The sequence below is a fragment of the Dermacentor albipictus genome, chromosome 4, assembly GCF_038994185.2.
Source record: "Dermacentor albipictus isolate Rhodes 1998 colony chromosome 4, USDA_Dalb.pri_finalv2, whole genome shotgun sequence".
NCBI lineage: Eukaryota > Metazoa > Arthropoda > Arachnida > Ixodida > Ixodidae > Dermacentor > Dermacentor albipictus.
The window spans coordinates 37,190,268-37,205,451 of NC_091824.1; the positions used below are offsets into that span (position 1 = coordinate 37,190,268).

Genomic DNA, 15,184 nt, shown 5'->3' on the forward strand with positions numbered 1-15,184 from the left:
TAACGTAGACTCGAGCGGAGAAGTTGTTGACTGAATATTGCACATTGACTGAAAGGAAGGACAGTTGGGCACGTTGGTACGATAATATATATTCAGTTTATAGCGCAAATGACACAGACGAAGACTAGAAGCAGACAGGACGTGCGCTATCTCTCAACCTCAACGCGCTATGCAGAAGAAGGCAAAGAGTGCAGAAAGTACGGTGGACTGCTGTTATGGGTCTATTTTTTGTAAGACAATGGTTCCCGATTGCAATGACACATAAGCGGAGGGCGGCGTGTCTGAACTGTAATAGTTAAGAAATACGGCTTATTACTCCGCCTTTTCCAGCTCTTTTTAAAATTAAATTAGTCTATGGAAGCAGATACACACTACTGTCATTCAACGTGTGATTAAAACGAAGAATAAAGTCATAGCGATATACAAAGAGCGCTTGAAGGCTCCTCGTCAACAGTTCACACCATAATACAAATTTATTGAACCAGTACGGGTCCTAATAGGTGTAGCAAATGTTTGTCCTTTGGTTCAGCCTGACAGAGACAATAATCATGGATTGCTTTTTTTTTTCGTTCAAATGAGTTTTGACGTATCCTAGAGCTCATGAGTGCCAGAATGCGAGAAGCCGTGAAACTTAAGAATAATTCAAAAATGCTTTATTCACTGCTGTCAATATTTAGCACTTCTTTTCAGCTTACAAACTTATATTCTGAAAAAAAAAAGATTTTTACCTCAAAACCTAGATATTCTAATTGCGTGTGGCAATTTATATAAATTTTACAAGGATTCGTAAACTTACACTATTTCGCGCTTTTTCCCTTGCTGGACTATATGTGTTGACTTCATGCATTGGGCACGAATTCTTGTTTCGCTATTTAACCAGCTTTTGTGACATATTTTGGGTTCTTTCTTGCTTGCTTCAATTAATGCGTCATTGTAAGCAGGAAATATAGGCAATTAAGTTGACGCTACCTGGTCAAATACTGTGAAAACAAATGTATTGAGTTCGTTAGCTACGGTCATGCGGATTTGTAAATAGGAGGCCTGCAGCAAGGAAAGGACTGTAAAGCGATGGCTTACATAACGTGACGGCCCCCTTTAAGATTTCTCAAGGCAACACAACAATAGTTTCTTAACTTGAAAACTGGCGGCCCGTATACAACACACAGAACAAGTTGTGGTTAAAGAACAGTTTATAGCGCCTATTTCCGCCCCTATCATGCCTAACATGAAGCTTAAGTGCGTGTTTTAAGCCCCTAAAACCCACATCTTTATTGTCTGGAAATGCGGTCTTTAGTGACCCGTATGAAAAAGTGACACTTGAATTCGCACATATTATACTGATGCTGGAATAGCTATGGAGCCTCCCCTTTCATGTTTAACCATCTCAAACGTGTACTAGCTGCGATTCGGGGCAACAGATACTACGAATATTGCAGGACAGCACAGTTCCTTGCATCTCTTATTGCTGTCTACCGGCGACTGCATACTAGATGAACAGAATGCACCTTATGTTACTTTCAGGTCCTAAGCGTTTTCACACGCTCCCAAGAGTTGATGGCGCTCGGAAAGAGGCATTTTTTTTCATCTCTATCACATCGTTCTATCCTGATTTAATTAACGCAACACGTTTGAAACGCAGTGCTTCTGAAGTTACGGGCAATATGGGTTGGGTAGTGTTGAATTCCCAGCTAAGCCGTCAGCGTCGCCGCTCCATCTATGTTGTAAATCAGAATTCAGTACAACATGGCATCCTATGTAACCTGTAGCGGATCTAAAAGATGGTGGTTCGAACTGTTGGAACCAGTTGGAACGGATTAAAACGCAATGGAACAAGTTGGGGAAGTGGTGGATGCGTATGGCTGGTAGGACTAGGCTTGCCACAGACCCCACGTGCAATCGTACCATGTGTGGCATGTCTAATAAGAGGAAAAAGAAATATATCGGTCTGTATATGCGAGATTCGTACAGTGTTTAGGCGACTAAATTATATCGGTCTGCTGACACCACTGTGAACGTTTCAGACATCTTGCTGACGTTGGACTGCAATTTGGAATGCTTAACGAACTCTGGAGTCCTCAATGGTTTTCTCTAAAGATGAAAACTTCTTAGTGTGTTTTATTTCGCGTTGTTATGACTATAACAATAGCATAACACAAATTAAACTCGACCTCTCGCTACAGCCCTTGCATGATCGTCGTGATATAACCCTGCAATGATTATTTCATAAATGTGTCCATAATACAGCGCCATCAGTCCTGCCTCTTGAATCTCCTCATTACAGGTCACACCGGCTGTACAATCAGTTCAATTGCATGCGTATCTATGGAAAGACTAATTCATTTAACTACTCCACTCTTCCAAGAGCCATTCGCCTTCGGAACAATCTTCCTAACGCCATCGCTTATAAGAGTGACCAGGCAAAATCCTGGCATCTTCTAGCAACACATTTTTCAAACTCTGCATAACCTAACGTGTTATTTTTTCTTGTTTCCTGTTATTATTGTGCTACTACTCCTTAAATACTGTTTTATTATAGCCAAATATCGTCCCGCTTGCTCTGCAATTATATTGCTTATATTTTACTTTGCGAAAATTTCTTGTTCACTTGCCTCCCGCGTTCTAAAGCATTCGGTTTCTCTTTTGCATAATTTTTAACACTACATTAATACATATTAGCGCATTTTTTTACACTGTATTTCTTGTATATGTATTCACATATGTATTCTAATTGTTGTATAACCTTTGAGTATACTCTCCCCTCTTACACTATGCTTCTAGGGGCCTGTAAGGTATATTTAAATAAATAAAATAAAGAAATAAAAATGGCGCCATTCAGTTATTTTTGCCGGCATTTTATAGCTGTTTAATAATCTAATGGAATCATTGGCCGGCACGTCGCTCAGTGCCATGCCACGAGTTCATCTGCGAAGGCAGCAACAGTAGCCACTTCAGTGACGGCGTCCAGGTTTGTGGACGCGACGTATTTTTCCCATTGCTGTGCAGTTGTAGCAAGTAATAGATCACAAACATTAAGCCTATGATAAACAGAACGTTATGCTAACATAAATTACTTCCATTTTACTTCCGAGTGATATGTACCGTTACAGAGTTCCGCTTTGGTGAAGGCACTACTGTGAATTATGTGACGTCTGACGTAGGGCCGGTCAATAGCAACCTCGAAATATATTTTTATTTTATTTCTTGAAATGCTTGCGTCGAATGAGTAACTTGTGCATGCCATTCGAGCGGGTGATTAATTACTTTTCATGAAGAAACGTACCATGACTTACTTTACAGTATTCAAATGTTTAGTTACTCTTTAATTATGATGGCTCATCACAAAATGAACAAAAAGCATTCTGCCGCCTTGATTTCCTTTCGTCGGAGTCTCAAGCACCCCTGCATAAAATTATGTATGTTTCACACATGTATCGGCAGTCGATCATAATTCGTGACGGAAGGGGGTAGGCATATGCACACAGAGCGTCCTGTGTGTGTGTCTGCTATGCGCTATTTCGTTCAGGTCGGCATAGTCTCTTCTCATCATCACTTATTCTGATGCCTGCAAATGCTTCCACATGACGATCGCGCCCGTAGGACCAAGTGGGCAGATTTTTCACTCCACCAGAAGCGGATAAGCTGCAGAGGCTATGTCGAACTTAACGGGATAGCCTAGCAGACGGTGCTCGCATTAGAACACTGTCATTGCGCATGCGCCTGCTTTGACTGCTTTGGCAAGTGCGCACCGTAGCACGGCCCCTGTCGCTGTGTCGGTCGATGCTCCAGTGAGCTTGTTAACGTTTTGAGAGATGCAGAGGGCTGTCTCCTGTCCAAGGGAACACATGAGTCTTGAGCACGTGCATATTCAGCCCTCTGGCAATAGAAGAATTGCTAACCATGGAGCAGATGGCTTGTGCTTGATGGTGCTCGCACTTACCGCGGCACCAATGGATTGACAAAACTTCAGCTGGTATTTGTATCTAGTGCGCCAACAAAGTGAGGGTCGCACGTTCGTGTGTTCCATTCAACAGCGGATTGCGCAGTATACGTTTTATTGCGAAAGCGATTACACGGACACTCCAGGCGCACTTCTGCCGTCGGCATCGGCGCCGGCTTGAGGTTCTGTATGAAGTCCAATGACGACAAAATCGTCGCCGCGCGTCATATGCTGCATGTGCGAGTGAAAGTGTGTGGGGTTGAGCCGACGATCGGGTCAATCTCGCGCACGCAACGAAGAAAAGCGGGAGGAAGCGCGCCGTTTTCCGTCGTGCGCAAGGCTTCGTGAGCAGGGTAGGGAGAAGGGGGCTTTCACCGGGGAGGGGTGGGGGGTGGAAGGGGCCGGGCGGCAGCGCACGTCCACCAGGGCCGCTGTAGTTTTAAAGCCACCTGCGACGGTTACAGAGTCCGCTCTGCGCTGTTTTCGCGCCTCACTGCAGCGTTTTCACAGCGGGTTTCCGCGGTCATCGAGTGAGATGTGTTCACGTTTGCTTTAGCGCGCTTGACACTATGCTTGCAAATTCAGTTATCATGCGTATGTTTACAAGTTTATGCGGCTGATAAAAGCACTATACTTACTTCGTACAGCTGTCCACTAACCGCAATCGATGCTTCGCCTTTCGGGCAAAACTGCGACTTCTTAAATTCCCATATATTGCATGAGAAATAAGTAATTATCGTATATTTCTATATGAATAGGTGTGTTTTAAGAGGCAGACCGCGAGGCGGAATCAAATGTCAATAGCAGCAAGCTAATTGCGGTATGATGTGTGCTTGTGACCTTTCCAAACAACGAAAGCAAGAATAAAGGAAATGTGGTGAGTCTCTGTTCAACATTTTTATTAACGGCAGGTATTATTTAGGCAACGAGCTATTTGTCTTTTCAGCATGCAGATCGATGTTTGTTGAACATACATAGAGCTAGTCACTTCACTGAGAAAGTAGTAGTTGGGAACATGATATTGTTCAATATTTTTATTGTTTTCAACAAGAAAGCAACGGCCATCACTATATGAAAGGAACGTTTAACAATTGTTTTCAGTGTTCCCCCTTTTCGATTCCCTTCTTAGTTCCTTAAAGCTCTCGAAAGCTATCTTATAATCATGTTTCCAGACAGTGTGTATTATAATACGTGGTCTTGGCACCTGGTTCATCTACAATACAATAATTTGGGGAACACTACGTGAGTGCTAATATCTATGCGCTGTTTTGCCAGCGGACACTCGAAGACAATTTTCCAATGTAACGTCCCTGTAACGCCTAAATAGAATCAGCATCATGCTGAAGAGCGATATTATCGTGACTTTGAGCGTAAGGTGTTTAAAAGTGTATGGAAGAGTGACAACACTACTTGCTGGAGTGGATAAAAAACAGTAAAATAATTCAGTGGCGATTTAGCCGTGAATGCGCGAGACATGCGGTAGCTATTACGTCGCAGCTCTTTGAGGTCACGGATCTCTATGTGTGTGTGTGTGCGTGTGTGTGTGTGTGTGCGTGTGTGTGCGTGTGTGTGTGTGCGTGTGTGTGTGTGTGTGCATACAGGCATACGCGCTCTCCAAAGCTCTCCCATTAGGCCCCCTCTTCACCACGTGACCATGGCTTCGCAAACGTTGCACACATACACTTTTTCCACTTTGACATTCCTAACGCTAACGCATTAAAAATACATTGGACAGCCCCTTGAGGACGATTCGGAAGCACGCACTGTATTCTCTATTTTAAGTTACCCTTGAAAGCACATTTAAAGAAAGTCACAGCTTTGCCTGAAAGGCGAAGCATCGACTGCGACAGCTATAGAAAGTAAGGATAGTAGTTTTCTGGCCGTATAAACTTGTAAGTATTCGCTTACCAATATAATACTTCTGTGACACGGCACGTGTAATGTCATTCACAGTAAATTATACATTCATACCGAATGTCATTGCGGTCTTGCATTCCTTGTCATCACGGGTATACAACATGGCATTCGCAATTGATGGCGACATTTATCGGCAGCTTTGCGCAGACCGCCCCCCCCCCCCCCCCGGCAATCGACACGTACACTTTCAGGTTGAACTTCGTCCTGCGCAAATCGGTGATGTGGTCTTCCTACAGTTTCAGCAGCGCGCGCGTCTTGTCGTTCCAGTGCGCTTTTCAGTTCTAATTATCCGCTGACGAAGCTGCCGAGTTGACTTCCGTGGATGGCGGATAGGCTTGAGTACGGCAACACATTGAAAACAATATTCAGAGGTGCAAGAAAACAACAACAGATGACCGTTTGTGACATGGCCGACAAGAGGTGCTAGCGTCCTGTAGGAGACTGGAAACAGGAATACAGCTGCACAAAGTACTACAACTATCGTGATTTAGGTCATAAAAATATTAAACTATTCATAACAGCAATTAGGGCAGCCTTTAATCTGATTACATTTCGTTTTAATTTATCGATTTGGACATTTTTGCCAAGCTTCATTACAGTAGTCATGCTTGCATGCTTTTGGGGAACTTATTCAATGATCGAATGTCATTAGCTGTGAATGCCATTCACTATGCCCGTGTAGAAGCAACAAAAATGGCGTTAGACGTGATGTCATTCGCTGCGGATGACATTACTCGTGCCGTGGGACAGACGTAAAACAAGCACGTTGTCACGTGCGCTCAAGTAAACACTAAATGAATCTCGCTCGATGACCCCGGAAAGTCGCTCGCAAAACGCTGGAGTCAGGAATCGCGGCAGCAGCCGCGAGCGAGCAAGTTGACGTTCGTGCACTCTCTAGCTCCAACGCGAACGAAGCGTCGAAAGCCCGGCGCATGCGTACGAAGATACCGGCACCAGGCGTACTTCGCAAGCATCGCAAATCGCTTTGAAGATTAGGCCTGCCCTGACGCGCTCTTTCTGCACGTCGCAGGTCGCTTTCAAAATACGGCGCCCGGCGCGGCCATGCCGTAAGCAGCAGCCCTCGAAGTAGAACGCACCCTTTCCCTCACCTCAACCTCGTGCCTCGCGCGACAGAAGGAGCGCGTCCGTCCCGCCTTTCTCCCTCGCGCTCGCGAGATTTCGCCGCGAACGTTGGCTCATCCTCACAGGTTTTCACCCGCACATACAGCGTACGGCACGCCGCGACGACGTCATTGCGTTCGGACTTATTACGGAACAGCACGGCGACGGCAGAAATGCGCTTGCAGTGCCCATATAATTGCTATCGCAATAAATTCCAAGCAACACGGTCCCTATTCCTAGTTTCGCTTGTCGTAGTGATGTGAGTCAGACGTTCATGTAAAACGTTTGCCTGTCAGAACTGACTTGAACACACTCGCAGGCAGTCGGTCACGAGATGATGCATGCGTACGACACGCATGGCCGCAAGTTTGACCACCAAGGCCATCCGTGGGCCTGGACGGTCACCTCGGCCCGCGAGTACCAGCAAAGGCTTCAATGCATTCGCCGCAGCCACGTCGAGGTGAGTTGGACCATCGCATACCGTCGAGTTCTTGCAGCGTCAAGTGTCAAAGCTGCTGTGTTACATTGCGCATAACTGCCCTGCCATTGCAATGCAGCGGTTTTATTTTTCTGCAATTATGCACACTAATGTTGTACAACTATGTAGCCATTTTTGATGGCATGCTCACTGGAGTTGCATTGTTCAGTTGAAATCATAATTTGTGAACCTCAGAGTGCTCTTTCTTTTTTTGCTTTGCTTACTGTTTTGATCTCCTAATCATAGCGTTTCTGTAAGCGCTATAAAAGCTCTGTGCAGATAAAAGAAAAGACAAAAAAAGAGTTGCGCTCCTAAGCCCGGGGCGCGCGATGAAGCCTCGCCCGCGGCGGCTGCAATGATCTGTCGATGCGAAACCCAAGAGCTCGCGTGTACCGTGCATTGTGTGCATGTTAAAGGACACGAGATGTCCAAAATTAATCCGCAGTCCCCTACTAGGCCGTACCTCATAATCAGACCGTGGTTTTTGGCGCTTAAGACCCCCGAATTTCACTTTCTTAAATAAAAAAAGAATAAACATGAATATCAGGCTAGATCAGAAAGTAGTTGTGCTTCCCGCAAAAGGAAAGCCGGCCACCATAGTGGTGCACTTACGCCTCCGAGTGACGAAGGGGGCGCGACCGACCGCGGCTGGCGGCCAAATAGCGAGCCACGGCGACCGACGTTCACACTGGCAAGCCGTCACCACCCCCGAAACACCTAGCGACTGTTCACGTCTGCTCGCAGCGCGCCGTCACCCCGAAAAGCGTCCGCGTGCACCCACGTTCCGCTACTGCGTCCCTGATTGGTTCAGTAACATTGCGGGTGTACTACTCCGGAGCTTAACAATCCAGCCCGCGAGTTACTGATTCGAAGCGGCCGCTTTTTCGACCAAAGTCGCTTTGTGACGAAGATGGTCGCGCGATTTCTGCGAATCGCCGGTCTGAATGCCGCCTTACTGGAACAAGCCTGAAAGAGACGCGCGGACGAAAAGAGGCTGGCAACTCCGCCGTAAACTTCCCGCGCCATCTCGACGTGACTTCATGTACTTTGAGTGCGTCTGCTGAGAACTATCGGTTGCATCACTATTTTGGCTACATCGGTGTCTCGGTTATAACGTTACCGCCTAAAGAAATGAAGGGCTCTGGATAGCATAGTTCAACATCTTCGAGGTAACTAGAACGGCCCAAACACGAAAGCGTGCTTCGAAATTCGGGAATCCGCATTGATGTGCTTCGTGAGCTTGAACGACAAGGTTGTCTTGAGGTATTTTTTTCCCCAGTCTAGATACGATTTACGCATGCGCTTAGTTGCTTTAAATCATGACGAAATATAAATGTTACGCTAAACTATATTGAGCCATAACCTTCTGGAATGCGAAGACCATCAGTCTTGGCGGAAGCCAAACCGCGGTAAGCCAGGAAAAAAGCGTACAAACAGTGGAATGCCTTAAAATTCCCGCGCTAGCTCTGTGTGACGTTATCAAATTTCATCGAAGTTCTCTAGTGCCTGATAGAGGCTGTCGGTATAAACGAATTACATTGCATTTTACGGGAACGAAGGACAAGCTAGTAATGTTTGGGAACCTTATAGGACGAAAAACTGCTAAAACATGCGAAAACACTCTCAAAGTGGCGAAATATTAAGAACCGTCGGAGCGGGTAGGAGGTGCTATATATTATTACGATATCATCGAGCGATGCTCAAGAGACGAGACGCCGCGAGGACGACGACGAAAAGGGTCTGTGCCCTTGGCGCAAGCGAGTGTCGGCCTGGTGATCTGGCTCCAGTGTAAATAGCCTGTATATAGCCTCTTTAATCTGGGTCTTTCCTCATGTAACATTCTGGTGGAGGTCAGCGATCCCCGCCCTCACCACTGAGCTCCGGAGTGGTCGGTACATCGAGCTTGTCACCATGCCTCTCGGTGATGAGAACGCCTCTACAACGGCTTCGGCTTGTCCGACTGCTCCAATCGTCACGGTTGCCCAACATCGCGACTCTGGTGCGTTCTCTGGCCTGGAGGGAGGGGACGTTGACGAATGGATCAAGCTCTATGAACACGCCAGTGCTAATAACAGGTGGGACCCAACGATCATGCTCGCCAATGTCATCTTTTATCTCGACGGCACCCCACGCGTGTGGCACCAGAGGCATGATGACGAGATAACTAGTTCGGACAGTTTCAAAGAAAAGCTCAGGGAACTGTGTTCGGCGACCCCATCGGGCCCAAGGCTGCCGCGAGAAAGGCTCTTGCGTCTCGTGCTCAGACATCTACAGAGCCGTATGTTTCATACATCATCGATGTCTTGGCTCTATGTCGCAAAGCTGCCAATACTATGTCTGAAGCAGACAAAGTGTCGCATGTACTAAAAGGCATCGCCGAGGATGCTTTCAATTTGCTTGTTTTCGGCCACATCTCGACTATCGACGCCATCATCAAAGAATGACGTCGCCTGGAACAAGCTAAGAGCCGCCGTATCACACATCACATCACGCGGCTACCTAACATTGCTGCTACGTCGACATGTGAGGGTCGACCGCGTCAGACCACCCCCTGTGACGACGTAACCCGTATTGTTCGCCGCGAGCTCGAGGCCGCCTGTTCGCCAGCATTCTCCGCGACGCCTCCCGATCCGCAAGCAACCACGATCGCGCTAATTCAGGCCGTCGTCCGACAGGAATTTGAGAACATGGGTCTCAACTCCGTGTGTTCATCGACTCCACCCACGGTTCCCCAGTTCTCTAGCAGCCCTGCTCGTCCCCGTTAGTCCTTTTCTGCCACATCTCGCCGCAACCCGTTCGAATGGCGTACCCCTGATGACAGGCCCATCTGCTTCCACTGTTGTCGCATCGGCCACGTCGCTCGTCATTGCCGCAACCGATGGACACCACCTCCTCGGACATACACCGCCGCTCATTCCCACCCCTTTGGACCTTCTGTTCCCTATGCCGCCCGCCATGAACCTACTGCCGCTGATACTCCTGCCCCGAACCTTCGCTACAGCCTGTCGCCATCACCTCGACGCCATCACTCTCGTTCGCCCCAACCCCGTCGCTTCTCTCCGTCGCCTATCGCCTCCCGGATCCAGCCGGAAAACTAGGCACTGCAGCTTCTGGAGGTGAAGCTGCGTTGTCCACCCTGCCCTCAAATCCTCTGCTAACGTTACACACGGACCAAAACCTTCTTGACGTTGACGTTCATGGCTATCCTGTCACGGCACTCATCGATACAGGTGCACATCTTTCTATTATGAATGCTGCCTTCCGACGACGACTGAGCGCCAGCGTCGACCCACCCCAGCGTCGACACGCCCCAGCGTCGACACGCCCCAGCGTCGACACGCGTCGTCCGCGTTGCGGATGGCGGTACTGTACCTATCGTCGGCATGTGTACGGCACGAGTCAGCATCGCTGGCCGCCACACTCCTGTACTCTTCACCGTGATTGCTCATAGCCCCCATGATCTCATTCTCGGCCTCGACTTTCTCTCCGCGCATTCTGCTCTTATTTACTGCTCTTCCCTTCACCTTGAGTTGCCCATTCTCGCAGAACCTTCTGACACACCCCAGTGCCGCCTACGCCCCGGCGGCTTTATTCGCCTGCCGCCAAGATCAATAGCCTATATTGAACTCTTGTCTTCCCCACCAATCCTTGATGGAGAGTACCTCGTCACTCGTCTGCCCGACATTCCACTACAGTATGACGTTACCGTGCCTCACAGTATACTTACTATTACTGCGAACCGCACTTTCATGCCTATCTTGAACTTTGGATTGGCAAAGCAAATTCTACCGCAAGGTATTTCCATCACGTGGCAACTTCATCGGCGGATGCTTCTTGCGAACTTAGCAGGCCCATCGTTCCAGCCTCGGCCGCCGATACCAAGATATAGAAAATGGTTGCGACGGACCTGTCTTCTGCGCAGGCTCAAGACCTTTACGAAGTATTATCCTCCTACAGAGATATTTTTGACTTCGACTATCGCCCTTTAGGCCAGACGCTCGCGGTCAAGCACCGGATTCTTACTGGCGATGCTGCGCCTATTGACCGACGACCATATCGAGTTTCTGCTTCGGAACGTCGAGTAATTCAAGGTGAACAAAATGCTAGACGAAAACATCATTGAGCCTTCTTCGAGTCCCTGGGCGTGACCTGTAGTGTTGGTTAAGAAGAAGGATGGCACGTGGCGCTTCTGTGTAGACTACCGTCATCTGAACAACATTACTAAGAAGGACGTCTACTCGCTCCCACGTATAGACGACGCCCTTGACTGCCTCCGCAGTTCCAGCTATTTATCTTCTATTGATCTTCGTTCTGGATACTGGCAGATTGCTGTTGACGATATGGACAGAGAAAAAACCGCGTTCACCACACCTGATCCCCTATACCAATTAAAGTACTGCCATTTCGATTATGCAACGCCCCTGCCACCTTTGAGCGCATGATGGACTCCTTGCTCCGAGGTTTCAAAGGGTCCACATGTCTCTGCTACCTCGACGACGTCATCGTCTTCTCGCCCACGTTCGACACTCACCTGGTCGTCTAACAGCTATACTTGATGTATTCCGAAAGGCCAAGCTGCAACTTACCTCGTCCAAATGTCGTTTCGGCCGCCGCCAAATTACTGTTCTGGGCCACCTCGTTGACGCTTCCGGAGTACAGCCTGATCCCGACAAAACTCGCGCTGTCCGAGACTTTCCGGTTCTGAAAACGGCCGCAGACGTTCCAAGTTTTCTAAGGCTATGCTCATACTTTCGTCGTTTTGTTCAAGATTTTGCGGCAATTGCTACACCACTCACTAATCTTTTAAAGAAAGGCGTACAATTCTCCTGGGGTACTGCCGAAGCCGCCGCCTTCTCTCGTCTCGTCACTCTTCTTTCCTCACCACCCATTCTCGCCCACTTCGACCCTGATGCCCCTACAGAATTGCGTACAGATGCCAGCGGTCATGGCGTAGGTGTCGTCTTAGCCCAGCGTCAGCATGGCCAGGATCGCGTTTTTGCTTATGCGAGCCGCCTCCTCACACCATCGGAGCGCAACTATTCCATTATGGAACGAGAATGCCTTGCTGTAGTCTGGGTGGTTGCGAAGTTCCGTCCTTACCTTTACGGTCGCCCTTTTTCCGTAGTCACTGACCACCAAGCCATCTGCTAGCTCTCATCGCTAAAAGATCCTACAGGCCGGCTTGGTCGATGGGCTTTGAGGCTACAGGAATTTTCATATTCCATGGTCTACAAGTCTGGCCGCCTGCAGCAAGAAGCTAACAGCTTGTCGCGTTACCCTTGGTAGAGTGTATAAGCGCGACTGGACGAGGACGAAGAAAGAAACAGATACACAGACACAGCGCTTCACTTTCAACTATATATTTTATTTTCGCACGCATGGATAAATATATACCGTGCGAGCGGAAACAAACGTGACAGCAAAAAAGAACATTGAGTGGTACATTTCGTTGAACCGGACACGTGTGCAAGGCAATGGAAAAAAAGGAGAAAAAAACATCTACTACAATTGTCACGAAGACAAACCAAGGAATCGTATCTCCTTTTCCGAAAGTGATACCGAAGGCTTGCTTACGCACTTTTGCTGTAATTTTGCTATCTCGTATGCCTCTACAATCTCCCTCGTCATCCTGCTATGAGCCTTATACAGAACGGAAGTGCTTTCAAACATGGGCTTGCAGGAACAATCTCGGCAGTGAATGCCCAAGTGACCCGAGATTACCTTATTGACATTGTATTGATGCTCCCTTAATCTCTCGTTGATGCATCTGCCGGTTTGACCAATATACGTATTTCCGCATGAAAGTGGGATGGCATAGACAACGTTATGAGTACAGGTTACAAATTGTTGGCGATGTTGGGTAGAACATGAGGGCCTTTTGTTATTTTCTGTGTTAACCTGTTTGCATAGCTTCTGTAGACGCTCAGGGGCATTACCCTGTTACCGCGTTACCCTGTTGGCAACCCTGACTGCTCCAATATTACCAGTGCTGCTTGCGTATTCTCTGTATCGCAGCTACTTCATTTCGCCGACGAGCAACGTCATGACACCTACATCAGAGCACCCATCGACCGTTTTGAACACTCTCCCACTGACGCCACTCTACGCCTCTTCGTCCTCCGCGACGGTACTGTGTACCGTCGTAACCTTCATCCGGACGGCTCCGAGTTCCTGCTTGTAATACCTAAACACCTCCGCTCAACCGTTCTAGAAGAGCTTCCCGACGCACCAACGGCAGGACACCTCGGCGTATCTTGAACCAATGACCGTGTATGTCGCCGTTTTTTCTGGCCGGGACTTGCCCGTTCTGTACGACGTTACGTCGCCGCTTGTGAACTTTGCCAACGACGCAAGAAGCGTTCCGAGCTCCCCGCTGATTACCTGCAGCCGCTCGACATCCCTGCCGAGCCCTTCCATCATGCCAGCTTAGACCTTCTCGGCCCATTTCCGGAATCTAGATCAGGAAACAAGTGGTTTGCAGTCGCGGCGGACTACGCGTCCCGCTACGCCGCAACCCGCGCTCTTCCGACCAGTTGCGCAACTGATGTTACGGACTTCCTCTTGCATGATATCATTTTGATTCATGGTGCTCCGCGTCACTTGCTAACAGACCGTGGCCCTACGTTCTTAGCCAAAGTCATTGACGACATCATGCGTGCCTGCTCATTACAGCATAAATTTACCACCTGCTACCACTCTCAAACGAACGGTCTTACTGAGCGTTTGAACCGCACCCTTACAGACGTGTTATCCAAATACGTTTCAGACGACCACCGTGACTGGGACCAGGCTCTAGCTTGCATTACATTTGCGTACAACTCTTCCCGTTTCGAAACTGCTGGCTTTTCGCCTTTATACCTCTTGTATGGCCGTGAACCGACGCTACCACTGGACGTTGTGCTTCTGTCAAGCACAGCTTCAACTAGCGCTTATGCCCGTGATGCTATCGCCCATGCTGACTTGCGCGCGCTCGTCTATACAAGTCTCTCAAGGCAAACAGAAGCAACGCTATCACCTCCGTCACCGTGATGTCCGTTTTGTGCCTGGAACCCTCGTCTCGCTCTGGTCACCATCGCGTAAAGTTGGCCTTTGTGAAAAACTGCTTTCCTTCTACACAGGCCCATATCGAGGCTCCGCCAAGTGACCGATGTCCCCTATGAAATCGTTCTAGCTACGCCCACTGCGTCCTCCGTTGTGACAACCAGTGACATTGTCCACGTCGCCCGACTCAAACCCTACAACTCTTCACGCGCCTTGGATATTTAACAGCACCGTGACAGCGCTTTTGCCGCTGGTGGGTAGTGTTACGATATCATCGAGCGATGCTCAAGAGACGAGCCGCCGCGAGGACGACGACGAAGGGGGTCTGTGCCTTGGCGCGAGCGAGTGTCGGCCTGGTGATCTGGCTGCTCCAGTGTAAATAGCCTGTATATAGCCCCTTCCATCTGTGTCTTTCCACAAGTAACAATATATATATATATATATATATATACGAACGGCCTCACTGAGCGTTTGCACCGCACCCTTACAGACAAGCTATCCAATTACGTACGTACATATATATATATATATATATATATATATATATATACATATATGTACGTAATTGGATAGCTTGTCTGTAAGGGTGCGGTGCAAACGCTCAGTGAGGCCGTTCGTGTGAGAGTGGTGGGAGGTGGTAATATATATATATATATATATATATATATATATATATATATATATATATA

At 48.1% G+C, this 15,184-nt stretch overlaps 1 protein-coding gene across 2 annotated transcripts in view; it reads left to right on the forward strand.

Moving 5' to 3' along the window:
• The window catches only part of LOC135916731 (neprilysin-1-like), a 110,115-nt gene that overhangs the window by 71,430 nt on the left and 23,501 nt on the right, over positions 1-15,184 (forward strand). Inside the window, exon 10 of one of the 2 annotated variants that reach the window (XM_065450181.2) lies at positions 7,296-7,436. The exons of the other annotated variant lie outside the window; for it this stretch is intronic. Coding sequence (XP_065306253.1) covers positions 7,296-7,436 — 141 coding nt within the window. The remainder of the gene's footprint in view (positions 1-7,295; positions 7,437-15,184) is intronic. 2 annotated transcript variants of the gene reach the window in all.